Source organism: Podarcis tiliguerta, assembly GCF_965153285.1.
Source record: "Podarcis tiliguerta genome assembly, chromosome: 5".
NCBI lineage: Eukaryota > Metazoa > Chordata > Lepidosauria > Squamata > Lacertidae > Podarcis > Podarcis tiliguerta.
The window spans coordinates 28,142,706-28,159,045 of record NC_139538.1 but is presented as its reverse complement, the minus strand read 5'-3'; the positions used below and the strand labels follow the sequence as shown (position 1 = coordinate 28,159,045).

The 16,340-nt window shown below is 43.0% G+C and overlaps 1 protein-coding gene across 3 annotated transcripts in view; it reads right to left on the bottom strand.

Moving 5' to 3' along the window:
* Window positions 1-1,233: 1,233 nt before the first annotated feature.
* The window catches only part of SPHKAP (SPHK1 interactor, AKAP domain containing), a 73,094-nt gene continuing 57,987 nt past the window's right edge, over window positions 1,234-16,340 (bottom strand). For 2 of the 3 annotated variants that reach the window (XM_083442554.1, XM_083442555.1), the window contains exons 7-12: window positions 12,430-16,192; window positions 10,976-11,158; window positions 9,003-9,089; window positions 7,405-7,457; window positions 7,131-7,315; window positions 1,234-3,726 (exon numbers count right to left, since the gene is read on the bottom strand). In XM_083442554.1, coding sequence (XP_083298680.1) covers window positions 3,583-3,726; window positions 7,131-7,315; window positions 7,405-7,457; window positions 9,003-9,089; window positions 10,976-11,158; window positions 12,430-16,192 — 4,415 coding nt within the window. In that variant the 3' untranslated portion in view covers window positions 1,234-3,582. The remainder of the gene's footprint in view (window positions 3,727-7,130; window positions 7,316-7,404; window positions 7,458-9,002; window positions 9,090-10,975; window positions 11,159-12,429; window positions 16,193-16,340) is intronic. The other variant, XM_083442556.1, reaches the window with a different exon arrangement.

The following is a 16,340-nucleotide window of genomic DNA, read 5'->3' as shown; positions in this document are numbered from 1 at the left end:
CCAGAAGCAGCTTAGTCATGCTGGCCACATGTCCTGGAAGCTGTATGCCGGCTCCCTCGGCCAATAAAGTGAGATGAGCGCCGTAAGCCCAGAGTCAGTCATGACTGGACCTGATGGTCAGGGGTCCCTTTACCTTTATTGGACGTGAGGTAACCTTTAACTCAGGGTTACATTGCTAGAGCCTCAGACATGTATTTTGGTGAACCCACTTTTTGACAATTCTTTTCTGATCCAGCTCTACTTTGTTATGTGCACCTGTTATTCTGGATCAGAAATGTTACCTCCTCTAACTCAGATGCACCTATTAATTTGAGTGGGGCCAGATCAGCATTGTGAGGTGCAGCTGCATTAGCAGAGATGGCTTAGAATGTCAATACCTTAAAGAGGTCCATAACATGTAGTCCACCAACAATGGGGTGTTTAATAACTCTTTGAGTTTGCTGCCCCACATAAAACAGGCTTATCAAACCCCTAATGCAGGAGTTCAGAAGTCACTGAACTAAGTCTCCCATCAGTGGCAGCCAGTATGGCTAGTGGTCATGGAAGATGCAGTACAATACCACCTAAGGGCTACAAATTAGCCTCCCCTGAGTAAAGTAGCTCTGTTTAGTGGGCCTGTTGAGACACAAGCTGTGCAGTTTTGATCTAGAATTATATGGATTTAATTTTATATAAAATTGATATTTCACTATCCTTTTTAAAAAGAAAAAAAAAATCAAATGCTCCCCACTTCCCTCTTTAAAAGCTTGTTTGTCTATCCATTTAAGATTAAAACTCCAAGAGCAGTTCAGTATTTCTTTAGCTTCCAATTCAGATGAAGGCATACATCAGAAGTAGTCTTTTGGGATACATTTTTGAGCGTACATGTCTCCCTATTTGATCCACACATTAAGAATTCTGGTCTCATAGCCTGCTCCTGCTAAATGTTGAGATATTTGTGCTTTGGATTATGTACTTTTAGCAGCCTTCCATCAATCGTCAAGCTACAGGTGACCAGCTACTTTGAAAACTGAAGCCTTTAGGGTATGTTGGCATTCCAATTCTATGTACTCCCTTCAGCTTGTACCAAATGCATTTCACAGCAATTCAGAACTTTTGTAAAATACCTTTTTGTCTGATGTCACACACTGATCCTTTTTCTTGCTGAGCTGCTGTATGAAAATACTTGATGTCCTCTCTACTGTGTAGAAAGGCTAATTCAAAATTAGGTTTTACAAAGGCAAAGAGGACACAGACTGTTAACATGAATTTATTTCAAGTCAGGCTGCAATACTAAAAAGTAGCATACAGAAAGGAATTGCATCACACTTTCACATGTTAGCTATGTTATTTGTGCTTGTAAACATTTATTCTACCACCGCAAAACGTCTGTGTAACACACAACTAACTGGAATTGGTCTAAAAATAAATAACCTTTCCAACAGTATAATTTCAATCTATAATGCTCCATAACTTTATTACTGTTTTCTGAGAGGTCCTGAGTGCACACTGGTCTTGAGAAGCTTTTTGGGTTGTGGCACATCTCCAGAGTGGACCCAGGTGCTGTTCAGCCAAAGCTAGCGCTTGCAGTATAAATTGGCCTTTCTATTATTAACCACGACCTTTACTCCTCTACATGTATTGTGGAGTAACTATATAGTCAGCAAAGTCGCTTGAACACTTAGATTAATATGCTGGCAAATGTCACCTTTGCGAAAGAACAGGCATGGGTGGAAGTGGATTTAACAGAAGCAGTGGTGACAATTATGGCTCTTAATAATTTTATTTAAAAGTACTGCAAAAATAGTGTAAAAAGATAATTTACTTTTGGACACATTACAGAATCATATACTATCTTAATGAAAATAAGAGATGTCTTTCATAGTCTTCAGGAACACGCAGGCAGAATCTGTATATGGCCAAACGATTGAAATTCTGTTTTTCAAAAAAGCAAATGACAGAATTGCTGCTTTGCAAAGATGCTAGTAAAGGATATTGACAATTTGGAACAGAGATATTTAGTGGGTAATGAGCTGAATATTTTTATTGCAACACAGTTCCATTTCCTGACTTTAAATTAAAAGCAGTCATTTTGGCCAAAGCCGAAGAACGTTTTAAGTATGGGTGCAAAAACTACTAGTTATTTGAAAATCAGGGTATTGGGGATGTACACTGCCAATCAGGCAAGTTTTTATGCAATAAAAAGATCACAGGCACCCCAAACATTTAACCTCATTAAAATTTTGGTTTTAAAGCGTTGGTAATCACATGATTCTATCAGTATAAAAAGAATAACGAAAAAGGAGAAACTTGTCCTCAGAAGTGTCATCTAATACAATTCATCACAGCTCAATATATTTTGGAGCCCAGGTTCCTTCAGAAGCAATTTTAAAACTTTCGCATTCTGTAGAATAGTTGAGGCAGTTTGAACATATATTCCTGCCTAATAGGCACCCCTTTTTCCTTGCTTTGGTGTTTCCCTCTTTAGGATAAAAAGCTTTCACAGTCACGCCCTTTCTATGAAGGTACAGTCTATGAGGCTGGCCTAAGCTAAACCAATTTGAGTGCAACAAGTTAAGACCAAATGATTGTAAATCATGAGCACTTACTTGGAGTAAGGCTTGTTGAGCTCAGTGGGACTTAGCATCTGAATAAATCTGCATAGCATCAATTTGTATAATTTGAGTAGTAAAGTTGAATTCTTTTAAAAGCAACTGTTCATTCGCAGATTGCAACGAACTTTACAAAGGACGTGAATCACCATTCAAGGTAAAAGTAAGGGGAGGCTTAGAAATGCCAATACCTGCCCACAGTCTCACAGCGAGTTGCTAGTAAAGCTGTGTGTGGGACTCAAATCTGTTAATGAGCAGTCCAATATTAGCATTCACTAGAGCACAGAGCCTCTGAAAACTGCAGGGAAAGAACACAACACGATAAGGAGTTTTAAAGACCTGCATGAAAACCTGCCAACCTGAATTTTGTTCCTTTCAGCAGAACATATACGCCTGCCGAATGGCGAACGGCTTTTAAAAAGGAATTTCAACAGCTTGCGAATGTCGCTTCTTTGTGACACAGTTCAAGAGCTCAGGCTCCTCTTTCTATTCTTCTGGAGTAATTTGAAAACATAATTACACAGAATTCATTGAGAGGCATATCCTCCTATGTATTCGTTTGCCTCGCAATTCTGCAACCGCTAGTGTAGTCAAACGACAAATACCAACCTCTCTTTCTCTCTCTTTTAAAAATGCCTTTGTTACTGTGTGATTTCACTGTCAGTCAATACACATAGCCGACAGAAATGTATGTATGTTTGATTACGGGAAACAGATGTTGTTTTTTCCTCCGGTTTCCACAAATGTCAATTCAAAATGCGCACGCCCCTGTCCTCCAACGCAAGGTTCCCCATGTGATACAACTGTATACTCCGGGTCTTTCCTTTCCACCCACCACTTTCTTTCCTGTGCACAGCTCTAAAACAGACCCACGGCAGAGTTTGTGCATTTCTGCTCAGTTCTATGTGCTGATGTTTTGAAAAAGAGGGCCACTCACAAATCACTGCCACTTAAAATGGATTAAAAATGAAAACAAGTGTAACAAGGTTTCTTATCCCAACTCGAGTAGCCAGTCAAACAGGCTCGGAGTCCGCTCTCTGCTTTCTTCATGGAGTTTGCAGAATTGTACCACGGCGTGAAAGATATCGCCCACTTTCCAGGACTTCTCGTGGACAAGCTGCACAACATCTAAAAACTGGAGAGGGGAAAAAATGTTTACTCATAAGAGTTGGTTTCATCCTATTAGGTTCTCCCCTTTTCACTGTAACTATATGAATCCAGGAGGGTTGGCTCACACACTGCTCTAATTGTTCATCATTCATTGACTACAGAATCAAATGAGGACTTGTGTGTGTGAGAATGAGTCAGCTCAGTTGGTTAGAGCAGGTTGCTGATAATGCCAACGTTTCAAGTTCGCTCCCCATATGGACAGCTGCATATTCCTGCATTGTTGGGGATTGGGCTAGATGGCAGGGTCCCTTCCAACTCTATGATCCTGTGACCATAGGCCAATCATGTTTGATCTTTCCTGCCACCTCCACAGCAAAAACTCTGACTGGAATTAGTGACACACTCAGCTGTCGATCAAATGACAAGTAAATAATGAGAAATCAATTACTACTTAAATAGTTGTATGAAGCAGTCCTGAGGGAAAAGCTTTGGTTTAAGAATAGGAGGCAAGCTATGTTTAGGAATTTACAATGCAAATAGTAAATACGGTGGTTTCTGCACAAAATGTTGCAGGGTGGAAGATCCCGTTCAGGTTACAAACTGGCATTGCTCTCCCGCTGGAAACTCCATTCCTCCTCCAATTCTGCCCACCCCCTTGCCCTGGCAAACAGTCAGAATTCCATGTTAACTGAGTACACGTCATTCTCATTAGCTGTCTTGGACTCCCCCCAGGAGTTTTTCCCTATTTAAAAAAAAAACATTTCTTCCTTTTTAAGAGTAGTGCTTTTTGACTACTTGAGCAATGGCGCATGCACACCTGAACATGAGGGACAGAGGGAATGAGGAGTCTCAAATAAGAGTTCTTTTGTGCTCAGGTAGCCCCAGTGTTGGCAGCATACTTAGAATCTAATCCTCAAATTGTCACGCTTCCCGAAGAAGGTGAAGGGGGAGAGAGGCAGCCGATGTTATAGACATTTACGCCTCAGGCTCATTGTGTTGCATCGTTACATGAAAGAACACCTAATGGCAAACCTGAGCGCCAACATGAAAATTTCCACTCAGGTAGTGGAGTGAGGTGGTTGAACAATGGGCAGACCAGAGAAATCTGTATTGCACCAGATCATCTGGTCGTATTCCCTACAGAAATGCCTCAAATTAGGCCTGAAGGGGAACGTCCCCACCCCTGTCCTCTCTCCAAGCACGTTGCATTTTCTTTGTAGAAGGGGTCTGTACATGTGGTAGCTGGCCCACCAGCATCATCACTGAAGTCCCTTTCTGCCTGCCTGTGGCTGCAAGAACTAGAGTTGTGTGTAGTAGTGCACCCGCCCTGTGGAACGCCTTCCCACCAGATGTCAAAGAGAAAAACAACTACCAGACTTTTAGAAGACATCTGAAGGCAGCCCTGTTTAGGGAAGCTTTTAATGTTTGACCGACTATTATATTTTAATATTTTGTTGGAAGCCACCCAGAGTGGCTGGGGAAACCCAGCCAGATAGGTGGGGTATTAATAATAATAATAATAATAATAATAATAATAATTTGTAGAGTATAGAGTATCCCATAAATCTTCAAGGGTCCCTCCAAACATTCTTTTTTGTTGCGCATTCATGAGGATTTGTGCTCATGATGTTGCCAGGGTAGTTATGCATGATTCTGTTTTAAATATGCTTTGTGCCTACAGACATACTGCTCCATTTCCAATCAGGGCAGGGTAATGTAACTTCTTGTTGAACTCCTGGAAGTTTTTATACCACAAACGTTCCCGTTTATTTCCTCTCCCACTTTTGTTGTGCTCTAATGCGAGAGTGTCCTTCCAGCTAACAATGATGCATTGTGGAAGCATCATGGAACAACTAGTAAAGTGGAATGTTATCCCGTATAACTCTGCCACTAATGCAGCTCTTACTGTGTTAATGATGTGTTGCAGAATCTATGTGCAAAAACATCCTAGTTTGAAGGGGTTCTAAAATGCCCAGAACTCATTGTCATTGGAAGTCAAATCTAGAAGGAACAATAATGCATTGATTTTACTGCATACCAATTGTGTGTTGGTGTGTGTTTAAAAACCTTCCTTTAGATTTCCAAGCAGCTGGGGGAAAATATTATACTGTCTACTTTTGTGCTTTGCTATTATTTGAAATGAAGAACATCATCACACCACACACCCAGGCCCTTGGTTTGCAAATGGAAATTAGTGCTTTCTCCTTTTTTTCTTACTTTTCACAATCAATATCTGATTAGGCTTCATCACTCCACTTTCAAAACAAGGGAGGAAATGTATTGTGCCTCCGTAGCTAGCAGGACAATTTGCCATTTACATGTGGTCTTTTAAACTTAAGCACATATTTTAAAGATGTTCAACCAGGCTGTTGCTGTTTCCAAGGGCAGGCTTTCAGGCAGGATGTGTTTCATCACTTTCTGGGGTGTTTTAGGAATTGGTTAAAGTATTTGCAGAGGCATATGGCAAAGCTGACAGCTGTTTCTATAATGGGACACAATTTCGGCAGTTGTTACTGAATGCAGCTTAAATTATTGCTGAAGATTCCCAAATATTTTGCCTTAGAAAATACTAAACAATGCCTCAGCTGTACCTAATACCAACTCTCTCTCTCACACTTTTTTTTTTTAAAGATCCAGGGCTTGATTCTATGAGCTCTTGCCTTGACACAGCAGCTCATAGGATCCAAAGGCAAGGCCTTGTGCAGTACCTGCTCCATCCCTGTTGAAGGCAAGAGGGAGCAGGAGTCCCACTTGCTGCTCATATCTATTTATACAAAACATTTTCATCGCATCTAATTTCACGAGCCAAGATGGCTTAAACTGAGGGTACCCAACATGGTACCCAGATGTCCTTCGATTACATCTTCCACCACCCCTGACCATTGGTCATGCTGGCCGGGGCTTCTGGAGGGCACCACATTGATTGCCCTTGTTTAAATAAACTCCTACTATGCATTTCAGTGGCTGAGATACTAGAGCAAGCCTAGTTTACAGGGACCTCTGTGCCCCACAACTGTGACTGCACAGGTTTTTGTGATACCTTAATGTGGCACAAAGTGGCATTCAAATTATAAGGTCATTCCTGAATGGCTTTTCTGTCACAGGTTTGTATTTCATTCTTCCCACCCAATAGTGAAGCTTAGTGAATGACCTTGGGCCAGTCACTGTCCCTATGCAAACTGCATCTGACAGGGAGGATAAACAGGGAGGGGGAGAATATTGTATATCACCTTGACCTTTGCGCAGGCAAAGTGGGATATAAATGCAATAATAATAGATAAAAATACTAGAGCTGGGGCAGTATATTTAAAATGTTACTCTAATACCTATGGCAAGAAAACATGATGGTCTTAGTTTTTCAAATACTGCCTGTCAGTGGGTGCCACCCCACATTTGCCATCATTTTTCTCCTGCAACAGAGAGCCATACCTTTTCAATTCTATTTTCCTGAGATTTCTTAAAATAGATCATGGGGATCCCAAGCTCTGATGCAGCGATCCACTGGAGGGTGGTACGCAATTCTGCGTCAGGGCACTCTGGTTCCAGGTCAAAGTTGATCACCAAGAGATCCTTTTGCCCATTGGCTGTTCCGGTGGATAAGCCAGAAGCGCATTCTGAGGAAAGAATGCCACCGTCATTTTCCCAGTGCTTGCAGGCAAAACGAAGCGAGTTCCTACGCCCTGTTTTACGACATACAACTTACCTTCTACCTTTTCTGGCATTTTGTTGTGGAATGTGTTTTCATCTACTAATTCGCTTAAGAAACAAAAAGAACAAGAAAAGATTATTGTATATAACTTTGCAACATGGCCGGGCATCCATTCATGAAAGCTGAAATGATTTCAGAGAGGGACTTGAGACGCAGCAGTTTGATTTCTACACTTAAAATGAACTTGCTTTTGGGGTATGTGTATCAGCAATTCACACTAAGGGATCTTTTATGTTTTTATCATTTGCTACCAAGGTATCAAACGCAAAGCCCTTTGAAACTCTGAAGTATCTTGTGAAATCTCATAAGTCACAGAACCTTATAGACAGGAGGTTTAAGCATCAGTACTCAGTTTTAAGGATATCAAGTTGATATTATTTCAGAAAATGTGTATTTACCCTCCCACTGTATTCACTGAGCTCAGGGTGACTTAAAATATTTTTTAGGAACATTGAGGATCAAAAATTCTGTGGGGATCTTCCCCCCTTCCCTTTCAAAAATATCTATGCAGCTGTCAATCAAACCTGGAGCAAAACCAATGGGAACCTAAGAGGCAGGACTGTGCACCCAATCTGGTCAACTCCTGAACCGAACTGGGCCCCCTCCAGATTGGCAAGAGGCAGCTCCAGATTCTGTCTGAAACTCTGGAAGGCCATTGCCATTGTACCATGAAGCCATAATGGTGCTCTCCAAATGTTAGAGTACAATTTCCATCAGCCCCAGATTGGGAGTGAACTTGGGACATTCTGCATGCAAATCATGTGCTGTGCCCCTGAACTACAGCTCATCTTGTTCTGGGTTCACAGACCTTAGGGCAAGCTCACTAAGGTCTCTGCCCACTGCCCAGAGCCCATAAGGAAGTCTGTCAGACCAGCCTTGCCCAATCCAGTGGTCAGAGAAGCAACCTTGCAACCCACTCCCTGCCGGAAGGAATTTTCTGATTCAATGCCTAGCTCCCTGGGGCTGGGAGCCCAAAGGAAAGCATGTTCTGGCCCTGTCCATTAGCTAGAAAACTAAAGGTTGCTGGGCTGTGCATGTGCGTGAGATTTATAGTTATATATATATTACAACCTGTTGTAAATCATTTGAATGAAAAGTGGGGTACAAACCTTCGAAATAAACAAACAAATGCGCTGCTCAACCAGGGCCTGTGTTTGCTGTAGGCAGTTGTTTATATCAGAAAGAGATGGCTGCTTGCCAGAGATAGCAATTACTGAATATGTAACTGAAACTGCTGGCTTCTAACATTTCAGAGGGGAAATTCACACCTAGCGTTTGCAACAGTATATTTAGAGAATGAGGGCAAAGTGTAGCTAATCTGCACTTTGGAGCACACTATGAAATTAAGTGTGAATGTGGTGGGCAACTGGAAAATGTGGACACCACTTTATGGAAATAATTGATCACCACTTAATGGAAATAACTAACTTTGTGTTGTAACCATCGCTGATGGGAGTTAAAGCGGCAGCAAGAAAGGAGAGCAGCTGGATGAATTATGAAGTCGCTTGGCACATTCTGGATGATGTGAATGGTTTTCAGCTGAAATGGAGCAGCGCTTCCCAAGATCAGAGGTCACCTTAGCAGCTACTTACTTAATTGCATGAGAAGATGGCATGTTTTCCTGATAAATTTCCAGGTCCATAATGCCAAGACTGCTAGTGGTACTGCTGTTGCCATTGCTGACGATGCAAAAATTTAAGTATTAATGCCAGTCTGCACCAGCATGCACTTGAAGACATTGTTAAGCAAAGCGGCGGACAGAGCGGCTGCTTTTCTGCTTCTCAGAACAAGGGCACACAGTTCTTGCCTGACTCAGCAATTTGTTACCAGCAACACAAAAGATGGGGACGTATTTAGTCAAACAATACACAACAGTTACACATCTATTGGTACTATGAACTGACAGAGAAAGAATCAAGTGTTAAGCTGAGGGTTTGGTAAGGCAAAATGAAGATTTCATTTCAGCTCAGAGCAAAACATGATTTGTAAAGTCTGGTTACATCGCTTGATGTCTCATCACTTGCTGAGTGGCAGAATGTTGTCCTGAAAGTGATGTCAGGGGATGTGAACATTTGGTGGTATTTGAGTCATGATGGCTGCTTCATATATGTGCTAATTATCACTTGATACTGTGTCATCAAGTGGTTGCCATATTATATAAAACCCTAAGACTCATCACAGTGTAGCCAGAGATAATGTTGAGTACACATATACCTTTAAAGTGCTAAATGGCCTCGACCCTGCAAACCTGAAGGAGTGCCTTCACCCCCATCGTTCAGCCTGGACACTGAGGTCCAGCTCCAAGGGCCTTCTAGTGGATCCCTTACTGCAAGAAGTGAAGTTACAGGGAACCAGGCAAAGGGCCTTCTTGGTAGTAGTGCCCGCCCTGTGGAACACCTTCCCATCAGATGTCAAGGAGATAAACAACTATATGACTTTTGGAAGACATCTGAAGGCAGCCCTGTATAGGGAAATTTTTTAACTTTTGATGTCTTGTCGTGTTTTTTATAATTTGTCACCTCTTATTGTCTCCAGCCTCAAACACAAGATTTTTTTTAAAAAATCAATTTATTGCATTTATATCTCATCTTTTTATTGCATTTATATCTCATCTTTTCCTCCAAGGAGCTCAAGGTAACATACGTGGTTCTCTGCCTCCTTATTTAATCCCCACAACAACCTAAGAGGTAGGTTAGGCTGAGAGGCAGTGACTGGCCCAAGGTCACATTCATGGCCAAGTGGAGATTTGAACCCTGGTCCCATAAGCCCTACACTGGCACTATAAACAGTACACCACACTGGCTGTGAGTCATATCATGCAAAGACTGAAAAACAACAGTGGGATCTCAATAGTGATTTTCAACTCATTTATGACTTCTTGGAACAGATGACCTACAGTGAGATCTCAAACAACTACTGACTTTGAGTGGTGGTGAATTTGGCAATTACATTTAGGCTGCAGTGACAGCAGAGATTTAGATTTGAGTAGTCAGAAACACCTGATGAGCAATGAGGCAAATTGCCCAAAGAGAACTGGATTCTCCAGGGCTTTTCTCTCCTTACAGACTGAGTAGTTTTACTGAATCCAGTTTCAAGATCATAACAAATCTATATGGACCTACAGTTCCCATCTTGAAACTGTTGACTCTAAGAGCTTGCAATGATATGATAATACTTAGATGCTAGGAAAGAAAGAAAGAAGTCCTGCTACAGTAATTTGTCCAGTCCTTAGTTTTCTATCGTGTCCACGCCAATAGAGAATGAGAACTGAATGCAACAGTGTTAGATGTAAATGACCCAGATGGAACTGACAAATGAGCCATGATTGACTCAAATTAGCTTCTCAGATGGTGTTATCCTTGCAGGAACAGGAAGTGATTGCTTAGGGTTGGGTGGCAATTTCTTTCCATGGTTTCCAAATACTTAATGAGGCCTCCTGCAGCACCGTATGAAAGCTAGTCCTCTTTTGGACACACTCAAGCTACATTCATTCTGAGCCAATGACAATCAAAACGTTTATGCTGGTGATTATACCCCTTGCAGCTCAAAAGGGGCATGCGGTTACCTCATAGATCTCTCGCTGAGTTGCAAATAGCTGCTTGTATCCTCAGGATTGTCCTCGTCATTTGCCAGCTGGCACCAGCTGCTACCTGTGCTTTCGTCACTGCTGCTGGGAGGGACTGGAAACTCTTCCACCGCTTTGGCCTCCTTGGGAGCTTGAGGTTCAGGATCGCTGCGTATAGTCAAGCTGATTGGGGAAAGGAAAGGAAAGATTCTGATGAAGCAATGAGAAATCTCTTGGGAAGTTCTTCCTGCTCCTAAGCACTGTTGTATCAGTCAACCAAAGCACTTGGACCATTCTTTATTTTACTTTATTTTTTGCAAGTCATGGAACACCACCAGGTAATAGATTTTTATTGCCTTTTCACATATTAAAGGGGGCACATATATGGAATTTGCCGCCAACAAGGCTGGTAACTTGCAACATGGGGATTGCACGGCTGCATCTTCTGATCCGTTCCCTCCTGGTCCCTGTCACCCATCCTCCCTCTACATCTGTTGTCTGGCAAAATCAAAGTCCAATGTGGTTCAGTGGGCAGAGAAAAGGAGAAGACTAGGGAAGGAACATAGCATAAAGCAGGAACATTATTTCTTGCTGCATGTAGCCGAGCTCATCTTTAGTTCTTCTCTCGGTAACAATGCTTGCCCTCCAATATCTAATGTGCGGTGGGTGGTGACTGGAGTATTTCCATAGTCTTAAATCTGCGCACAATATGAAACCGAGAGCTCTTTAGCCTTCACAAGTCTGTGCGATTTTGGAGTTCAAAGAAGAAATGTGCAGGGCAGCACACCTCAGAATCCACAGCCACCAGCAGCTTATTGTAAAAGGGATAAATTGAAAATTAAACTTAATATAAACTACTTAGTAGGGATCTAGTCATAATGGAGGTCCAGCACTAGATCATTTACAATAATAACAGAGTGTCTGCCCAGACAGATCTTTACAACAGGGGAATGTAACAGATTATTTTGGCAAGGTTGAGGAGTAGAGATTATGCTCCAGATTACAAGCAAAACGGAAGAGCAAAAAAGTATGTTTTGCAACCTTTGCTCATGCACTGGCTAGCTATATGGCCCGTCATGGCTTTCCTTACAATACAATTTTATAATGCCTTCTCAGAAATAAGCCCCTGCTTCCAAGTAAGTGCAGGATTCTAGTATTCATGCCTTATAAACATGTGTCATATGCAGTTACAGATTCTGTTATGACATTTAACTTTTTTTGAGTGGGGAGGGAGCATAAGACATAAGATATGCAAATTTGCAAATTAGGGTCCTTAGATTTGAAAAGCGTAATTCAGCTTTAAGGGGTACAGCAGAATAGAGATGGAGGGAGCTGGTATGTGTGTGTGTGTGTGCGCGCACGTGCCTACATTTCTGCGTATGGGGAGATGTGTGGTGCTCCACAGGTTTATCAGGCACAGGGCCCCATGCTTTCAATCTGGTTATAAAACTTACCTGCTGTTTGTTGAGGAATCGAGGTGCCTTCCTGAATCTGCTTCCGCACGTTTTTGTTTGCTGAGATACCCCCTTGGTTTCCCAGAGGCCACGTTAACTTCTGCCAATGGTTCTGAGACTTCGTCAAGGTCTTCTCTTTGTTCTGTTTCTATCTGAATTAAAGGCACTTCCCTTAGGCATACAGAACAGCTTGTATGGTTCGTAGGAAAGAATCCAGGGGATGAAGAATGTGGTTTTTTCACATCTAAATCTATTCTGTCTCCTATTGATTTACAGTTTTTTTGCATCCCTATTGGGACATGGCTGCTGTCTGCTGCGTGATCTCTGTTTGCAGAATCTTGGTGATGGACAATTAAAGTCTTCCCACTTTCAACAATATTAGCAGCCAGCCTGTTTGCATACTGTTGAACATGCGGTGGGGAGTCGTGAGGATGCTGGTCAAGCTCAGAAACCTCTGCGTCATTTGCTATTATTTTGTTCTTGCACATTAGAGCTTTGATGGAATTCGCCCATGTCTCATGAATCAGCATGTCGGTTGCCTGATCAGTCCTACATCTTTGGTACAGGTAAGAGTCTGATTTGCAAAGCCCTGAAGAGGAAGCTGTGCTGATTGGCTCTACACTTAAAGAATCCCTGTGGCCATTGCGAGAGAAGCCATCTAATGAATTTGCTTTGATGGGCACATTCACTGTTAGCCTAGAAGCTGAGCTTCTGCTATCAGGCATCGAGGACTGTCTGAAACAAAAAGGTGAGCGTTGGGAAAGAGGTAATAAATTGCTACTCCAGTCCTTGGCACTCCTAGCAGAAGACACATTCTCTCTATTTTCCTTTTCAATTTCCCTCAGCATATATCTATAAAATTCTTCTGTTATGCTTTCTGTGCTGGACTGTTTGGATGGGCAACTTGGCCTCACATTGAGGTGGCCATTTTTCTTGGCAACTTGTTGCATTGCAGAAGTCAAGATGCTATTTGCATTCTTCCCAGCATAGTAGTCAAGTAGTAAATCAAACTCTCGACCTTCATTTTCCATCTGGTTGACCATAAACCTTGAAAACTCGTCTGTAATGCTCTCGCAGCTGGACTGTTTGGAGACAGAGCTGGTCCTGCTTATTGGCTGCCCTAAAGTGTTTGTGAGACCCAAAGTGTTTGCAGACCCTTTGGAATCGGAGTCCTCCTCGGGAATGCTTTCACAGCTGGATGCGTTGACTCTGCTCCATCTGTCACAGTGCAGTCTATTTCGAGGGTGGTTTGGGCTTTGCCAAGCATTATCAGCCACAGAGAACTCGGCCAAATTCACAATTTTAGCAGCTACTTCATTGGCAAAGCTATTGCATGGATCCAGTGTGTCATCAAGGTTAATGGATTCGTCCACCACCCTGTTCATAAGCCTTTCTTTTAGCTCAGGGTGCTCATCCGTTTTCCTCTTGATCTCACTAAGCCTGGGCGGACGATGCTTTCTCACGACCGATCCACTGGACTGTGCCTCCTTCTTCCTTTTCATGGTTCGGCATGACAAAGCTTGGGGCATCAAATACTCGCCACCTCTTTTCCACGCGCAGAACCAAGGTTGCTTGCCGTTTGAATTGTCAAGGCAAATGGCAGCAATTTCCGTTGCCATAGAGACCACCGTCTCTGCCAATTCCTCTGCAAAATCTGCTACACAGTATTTATCTGCTGGATGCTTCAACTGTAGCAGAGGTTGGGAAGGCAACAAACCCTGATTACCCAATAAGGGGAGGCTGAGTTGGGCTTCATTGTGCCATGTGTCACCACACACATGCTTTTCATGACTTTCTGTGCTTAGTGCAGTGTTGGAAGATGGACGTTCCTGAATGCCATGTCCGCATTCATTGGCTAGCGTTGTGTCTTCTCTGCCGGTAAACGACCGGAGTTCTTTCTTTGTATGATTGCTGCTACTGGGATGTATGGATTTGTAGCACTCTCTTGCAGTTCTTTTCAAATACCTTTTTTTGGGAGACGTTTTCCCCGAAGGTGAACTATGGGCATTGACCCTAGGTGGTGAAGCTGCACGAGGTGCGGGCGATTCCCGGGTCTCCAGCACAACTTCCTCTTTGACGTCTTTTGTTGTTGGTACAACACCAATGTTAGGGCTAGTGCCACAAAAAGTACTAGGAGGCTTATTATCAGAGTCGTCTGGAGATGGTTGTAATAGATCATTTGTAGACTCCCTTGGTTGGCTCTCCATTACCTGCCAGCTAAGATTATCTTCAGCAAAAGTACTTAAAGACTCAGTGAGCTGTGTGATATCGCTCATTTTCTTACATGTGAAGTACAGCACATCAAAAAGCAGCTTATTGGCAGTTGCAATAAAAACATCTTGGGTACTGAGGTCTACGTTGCTTTCAGATGGTGTGTTCAGCTGCTTCTTCCTGACCTCTTCCACTGAGTGTCTCAGAATAACATTGGACAAGTTCTGGGCAAGCTCATCAACAATCACGTCCTCCAAATGGGGAACTGAGGGCTTTGTCACAGCCTGGACAATTTTCCCATTTACAGATTCCATAAAGTCGCCTAGGTTTCTGTACGTTTCTGGCTTGGCTAACACTAAGGATGCCTCTTTGAATAATGCTTGTGCAACGCTATTGTTCAGGTTCTCCATGCTGCTCCCTACGGCTATGCTACAGTGAAGAGTGATGGCTGCAGACGTCTCTGCAGCAGACAAGAGTCCACCGGAGGCTGCAGGATACTTATCATCTTTCTTGTCACCAAGACCACAAACTGCAACAGCACTCGCTACTTGTGTCATGCCGCACAGGGCAGATGGGAATGAGTAATCCACAGGCGGGCTGTTACTGACGCCCTGGGCAGAGTTTTCCTCCAACACTTCATTAGAAATTGTTTGAGAGTCCGCGGCTTCCTGTTCTCTTTTGAGCTTCTCTGCGGCATGTGGGCTCGATATGGTACCAAGGACTGTAGCGGCACAGGCCAAAGCCACCTCCAAGGCACTTTGAGTGCCTCCACTGTTGTCTTGCAACCAGTCTGCAGCTTCACAGGGATGCTCAACGTCAGACCAAGGATACAAATTTGGTAAGCTAGATCCAGGCCATTCAGAAGTGTTTTCTGCGCCATCTGGACTCTGAACTATGACAATTTTGGGGAGTTCGTTCCATGGCCGCGAAGCCATCACATCCTGTGCTGCATATGCAGCTGGAGTTAAGGGGCTACCAGCAGAGATGCTGATGGCAGCCTCTTTGGTAAAAGTAGACTGAGACAACCTGATGAACGCGTCTTGCAGGACCGACTCTGCCAAATTTGTAGCGAACTGACCTGCTGTGGCCTGTTCATTTTGCATGGGGGGATTATCTGTTCTTTCATCTCTACAATCCAAGGTGTCTAAACGAACGTCTTGTTCTTCTGCTGCATCATCCAGAGAAATAATTTCCTCCTTGGTTGCTGTGGCCAACAACACGTCTTCCAACACATCCGAATTGTCTGTATCACCTCTGGAAGAGTCTTCCAGATCATCAGTATTAGAAGATGGCTTAGATTTCCCAGCTATACCAGATTTCCAGTGCTTATTGGCTTTGTCCACAATTCGCAAAACGCTGTCTTCGTCCTCACCGTTCAAGTCCTCATCAGACGAGCTTGAAATCCTAGCAGGAGCTGCGCTGTCTTTGTTAATACAATTCGCTTCCAGAGCAAATGGCAACCTGGGATTTTTGCACTGTAAGCTTTCAAGTCCTTTCCCTCCGTGCTTTTTGAACTCTGCTGAGGACTCGGTGACATTCAGTTTTTCCTGACCTGGAAAATGAAAAGCAACATGTTAGCCTTTAGAAAACCAGCCGTCGTGTCCTGAAAAGTGGACGTGCCAAAGTAGCATGAAGAGGAAGTGTGCAATCACCATGTATAATGACCACATTTTCCATCTCACGAGCAATGGTATTTAACG